This window comes from Sparus aurata, chromosome 8 (assembly GCF_900880675.1).
Source record: "Sparus aurata chromosome 8, fSpaAur1.1, whole genome shotgun sequence".
Classification (NCBI taxonomy): Eukaryota; Metazoa; Chordata; class Actinopteri; order Spariformes; family Sparidae; genus Sparus; species Sparus aurata.
Window position 1 is genome coordinate 31,496,008 of NC_044194.1, and position 6,000 is coordinate 31,502,007.

Sequence of the window (6,000 nt, forward strand, 5' to 3'; positions counted from 1 at the left end):
AAAATGTTTTCAACAATGTTCAAATCCTTTGTTACTCAAAGGTAACAGTGCATAGGTTGTGTGTTGCTGTCACTTCCAGGAGAGAGTCAGAGAGAGGAAGGAAGCTGGCCAATGAAACAAAACATAACATAAAACTTTAAAACATTGTCTCATCAATGAACTTTGGTGTCTGAGTCACGGCAGAATAATTCTAATCAGCAATGGCGTTTGTTTAATGGTGTGTTCACTGCCAAAGAAGCAAGGTTTCAAGAGGGAGTGTTTATTCTCCCTAAACGGCAAGATTACTTTACTGTACCGTAGCCATTAGCCTCACTAGAGACTCTGAATTTCCCTCTGCTCAGATTCAGACAAACTTTATATAGTACTCACCCCTGACCTCATGAATGCACCAGATGATGAAAAGTCAGTGCTGACATTATGCCAAAGACATCTATATATTGTGTTGCAGAGATATCTACTGAAGTTAGATGGCTAACTAGCGAGACTTGGCCTATCCTGTAATATCATTTTGTACCCCAAGATGTTACAGTACGATAGCCCCCATAGTTTGCAACTTAGTCTAACTTGTTATCAAAATAAACTCACAAAATGTCAATAAAGGAGATATTTTTATACCTGTTTTCCTTACGAAACAGAAAAACACAACCGTATATTATCAGATTTCAAGTTTGTCAGTTTTAACAAATAGGGCCTCTTAGCTCCATGGCTTACTGAGCTACTTGCAAACATCAGCTTTTCGTTACAGCCAGAGAAAGCTTCAGCAAAGAGTTCAGTGAGCAGCACTAAGCGGTTTTGCTGCCCCCACTTGTTTTGTTGCTACACTGTATTACAGCTATTTCATACAAATCACACCATTAATATTTTAACATGTAAGGTTTAATGAACATTGCCGCCTCCATGGTCCACTAACAGGGCTCCATCTCTGTATTCTTGTTCTTCAATATGTTACTATTAACTTATTTGCTGAGGATGCTTTATATAAGCTTCTACCCATCTTTGAACAATGCGAATAATTTGCCTTGGTGTGTTGGTTTAAAGTTCATTCCAGGTAAAGCTGACCTGACACTTGGATGGACTCCCAGCTTGTGACATGACACTCAGGCCCAGTTTCTCCACAGTTCTTTGAGCCAGTCGTGATGCTTGCTTAGTCCAAGGACAAAAGCACACCTCAGGTTAAGAACACAGGTTAAATCTATTTAGGTCTGCCCCTTCCTCACACCACTGACTGCTAACCTTCTCCAGCCTAAGCAGATACAGCCTCTGTGCTTACCTCAACCAATCGCAGATTGCCTACTCAATCCAATCACCAGTGTCTAAACCCCACCCCCCGCCCAATTCCTTTTGTTATATAATCAGTGCACTGCCTCTTCCAGGGCCTCTAAGCAGCCATTATGTAATTATTACCCAGCTGTCATTAATATCCTCACTCATTGTGCCCGTGTGAATACAGACATGGAAGTGAGAGTAAGAGCTGGACAGAAAAAGGAATGGGGAGAGAGAGAGCTAGACAGTTAGTTGGAGAGAGAATCTAGGCGCGATGTTGATCTGCTGTCTAACACTTGTCATCACTGTCAGAGCGAAGACAGAAATAGCAGGTTTTAAAAATGTTAGTGTTATTTTAACCAGAAATATTAACATAATCTTCTCAGTAGTGGCTGCGATGGGCCCACAAATTTGTTGCGCTGTTTATCATGTGTTTATATTAAATAAGCTTAGAAAAGCAAACAAGATCGGTTTACTGTGAGTAATGACATGCAGTACGTGTCTGTTTTGTCTTTTGAACAGTCAATGTTAATCAGTGTTCCATTTTAAAATGCTGCCAAGACAAATTGGCTCAATGAATTCAGTAAATAAGAGAACAGAAAAACAACACAGGAAGAAGAAATTACATAGTGGCTATTTTTACATTATATTATTCATGCTGCTGTTTCTTGTTACCCAGCAGTGTGACTTTATATAACAAGAATAAAGAAAAGAGATTAAACTAGGCTAGCGTCTAAATAATCCACAAGACCTCTCACAGGAAAACATTTTTGCACATAACTTGGAGTACTTTTTCAGCAATGATAATGTGTTGATTTCTACTACTGATATTTTCTATAAAACTACTCCAACTTTATAATATTTGCACTTTAGACATTCCTTTAAGTTTGGAGATTAAGGAGACAGTCAAGGCAGCAAAAAGCAAGATACTTAGACTTTTAGTCCTTAGTATGACCCAAATTTAACAAATGCAACTGAGTTACATTATGGAAACTGTAATACACAGCATCTTTTTATTAAAGCTTAGTCTTACTAGAAGGTATCACTGCAGAGTTTATCTATGAATAAACGTTTGCAGAATATCTGGATTTATTTAACTTTTAGACAGCATGTTAACAAAGCTAATGCAAGAGATGTGCTCACACTGACTCTTGTCTCATGAATGTCTGTTAACAATGCGAATTTTGTGAAGTAGTTTATAATCCAACAGAGACGCATTAAAAACCAAAAATGGCTGGTGTTAGGCTGCTCTACTTTGTACTGTCTGGGATTTGGTTCCATCTAAAGTCAGCACTGTTTTTTGTCAGTATTGCAACCTAACATGTCAACTTTTACCAAAGTTAAACTTGAAAGATTTGCAAAGAATGTGAATATCAAGAGTGTTGCTGGAATGTCAAAGATGTCTATGTATTGTTTTGTAGAGATATCTACTTAAGTTAGCATTCTAACCAGCTGATAGCCCCTGTAGATTAAGCTGGGGGATATATATGCCAAGTGCACAGAATAACCTCACCAAATGTTAAGAAAGGAAATAGTCTTGCATCAGTTTTCCTTACTAAACAGAAAAATACAACCCCTACACTTTGATGAGTTCAAGTTTCTCTCACTTTACTTAACTAAGACAAGTTTAATTCCCTCATTAACTCATCGTAAAACACACTTTGTTCAAACTTGACATAAACAAAATAAAACTCGCCAAAACACTCTTAGTTTTTCTCCCACAATCACCGCTAGTTTAGTCGAAAGAAATCCTCAATTCACAAAGTAAGATCTGAAAATATTCCAGCTCTACACACTATTTTCACCTGTCCTGACACTCTCTCCTCTTCCACTTCATGCCTCTCCTATCCTAAATTCTGTGCCTTGTCTTTCCTGGAGCCATAGGCCCTGTTTACATTTGGCACCATCCATTCTGAGTAATCCCATTACAAGTGGACAGCTCTGGTTTCAGGTGTGAACACAGTAGTAGTATGAACAAATAATAGACTTCCTTACAGATTTCATGATTTTAAATGTTGTTGAGGAGAATCTTAAACTTTTTTGAAATGGCAACAGAAAATGTGATATCATTAAGCCTTCTTGTCAATTCAGCATTAAATGTAATACATTGAGATGTTCCTTTACCTGTAAACTTTGTTGCGGCATCACTGCAGCCGTTTGAACACACTCTTTTGACTAATTCCACCATTTACACCAAATTTCTTAAAGAATATATCATATTGACCATATACTTGTCCAAATTTACAGTAACTAATATAGGCTACTTCTTTGTTGTTTGTGGAGAAAGTCCCCCGACACCTTGCTCAGTATTGAGAGTTGTTGTGTTAGAAGAAACATTGTGAAATGCTGTCTACAACACATTCTTAATTATTTGACTTAACTTGTTAATTTGGCAAACCTTATAAATGAAGATATTTCTTTTGTTGCGTAGCTTGTTTCAGTGATGTGGATGTATTTTGCATATAGAGCGTGAAAGTGAGATTTGATTCAAAGTAGTCCCTCTAGACTCTATATTAAGATGCATTTAATGCCAGGTGTGAACTGATGGGCTTGAAGCTGTCCACTAGCAATCGGATCACTCTGGAAAAATGGTAAAACCAAATGTGAACAGCCTCATAGTCCTGTTCAGATGCTGTAAATCACCTCCTTACTGCATTCCCTGTCTTCAACGTGGCATATGTCTGTCTGCTGTGTGGCCCTTGGTGGAGGCTCTTGCAATCCAAGGTCACTGTCCAGGCAAATTCTAGCTAATTAGCTAACAGTAGCCAGCTACAGCTAAGGATAGCAAGGAGCAGTTTTGTCAGTTACTCTGGTTATATGTCACCTACTATAATTTTGGAGCTATTTCTCAATAGTGGCCTTACTTAACAAATAACACTTTTTGAAACAAAAGCTGCAAATTAGATTTTTTTACATCACTGTTTTCAGAAATGATAGTAAAACTCTATTCCATGAACCTTTTTATTAATATAAACATTAAAACCTTTTCAATCCTCCCTGTCCTTCTGCAGGTCGTTGCGCAGCTTATCCCGCCGCTCAGTGGAGGAGGAGTTCCCCCACCTGTATGCTCATGGCTGCACGCTGCGTGACATCTGCGCTGAATGCACCAAATTCATTGCAGATGTCATTTCCTCCAGTCGCCGGAGCCTGGACATCCTTAACAACACTCCCAAGAGGGAGGCCAAAGCTGCTTCTGCTGCTGCTCAGAGACCACAGCTGCAACGTCAATCCCACCTTGAGACTGGTCCTCAACCAGACCCTGAGTGTCACCCTCACCCCCAGCTCCCTCTCCAGTCCCATCATCAACAGCAGTGGCTTCATGCGTCATCCTCGTCTCCTTCTCCGCGGCTCCCCACCAAGTCCATCAACAATGTGAACCAATGAGTAGACTGACTGACACTTTATCCCTTTTTGCTGACACACACACTCCCTAATAAGCTGTTCTCCTGCACTACACTGTGCACACACACAGGCACAGGAAAAAAGTGGGGTTCTTTAAGGGGTTCTAGTGGTCACATGCAAATCAGTAATGACTCAAAGAGCCATCTGATTGGTTCAAATGAATATAAATAAAAAAAATGATCAGACGTAATCCAGTGAGGATCCTTCTTTTGATACTGCAGGGTTGGAGTATTAAATGCGTTATTATTGATGGTTATGCTATGATATGTAAACCTACAGAAACATTGCCAGGAACTGTGTAGAACCCTTTTAATGAGAATCTAGCAACTCTAAGCCATCAGCACCTCACCCATCATCCAGTTCCTAACAACATTATCTTCCATATCTCACCATCTCTCACAGCAGATGTGCTCACACACACAAGCACAGACCCCCTCATCACTCTAGGTTTGAGGAAAAAGCAATTCTGTCTATCTGCCTTATCTACAGCATACACCATGACTTCTCTCCTCGGTGCTCACAGCTGCTGGAAGGAAAGTATATGGGAGGTGAGGGCAGAGAGGACAGTGCGGGTGATTGGGGTTATTATACACTGTGAGAGAGAGGAGGTGGAGGTGAGGTAGGGTGAGGGTTGTTTGAGGAGGGTAAAGGCTATGCAGCATAGAGTCAACATGTAACCCTAGCATTTTAGCTCTCTGTGGTTGCCTTGTTTTTATCATGAATGTAACTTAGAGACACAGAAATAGAATTGTAAAATTATAAGCTCGTACACAGCATAATAACATTTATTTTTAATCATCCAAAAAGGGATTTGTAACAAGTGGCTGCTGCATAACGAAGCCTCTTTTCTATGTACAGCTTGTAAATTCCCAGGTATGGCTGGATAAGGTATGATAGCGGCGACACAGTGAATGTAAAGGGGTGAAGCTGCAGACTGCACGTTTAGCCGACGCAGCATGATGATGCTGATGTGAAGCAAGCAGATCAAACTCCCGCCTCTCTCACTCCCCATGGATGCTTGCAATCTGCTCTGGTTTTGTAAACACTAAGTAAACCTCAACTGCAATAAAATCTAATGACAAACACGACCAGTGCTGCGTCTGTGAGTTTTACTGATCACTTCTGCATGCTGTGTTCAGCTGATTTTCTCTGCCACATAATGGCTTCAGTGGTCACAGACTGGAATGTATTAAATAATTGGAAACAATGTTGTAGATCACAGGTTTTTTTCTACTGTGCATATTCAGTTACTTATATAACTTTCTTGGCAGATGCACCAAGAGAGCAATTGTCAGTGGACTGAAAAGACTCAATGTTTTTCAGTCAGTAGTTGTA

The 6,000-nt window shown here is 39.9% G+C and overlaps 1 protein-coding gene across 1 annotated transcript in view; it reads left to right on the plus strand.

Moving 5' to 3' along the window:
* spire2 (spire-type actin nucleation factor 2) overlaps positions 1 to 5,753 on the plus strand; it is a 36,916-nt gene extending 31,163 nt beyond the window's left edge. The window contains exon 15 of the mRNA XM_030426743.1: positions 4,275 to 5,753. Within this exon, the coding sequence (XP_030282603.1) occupies positions 4,275 to 4,647 (373 nt within the window). The 3' untranslated portion in view covers positions 4,648 to 5,753. The remainder of the gene's footprint in view (positions 1 to 4,274) is intronic.
* Positions 5,754 to 6,000: the final 247 nt, after the last annotated feature.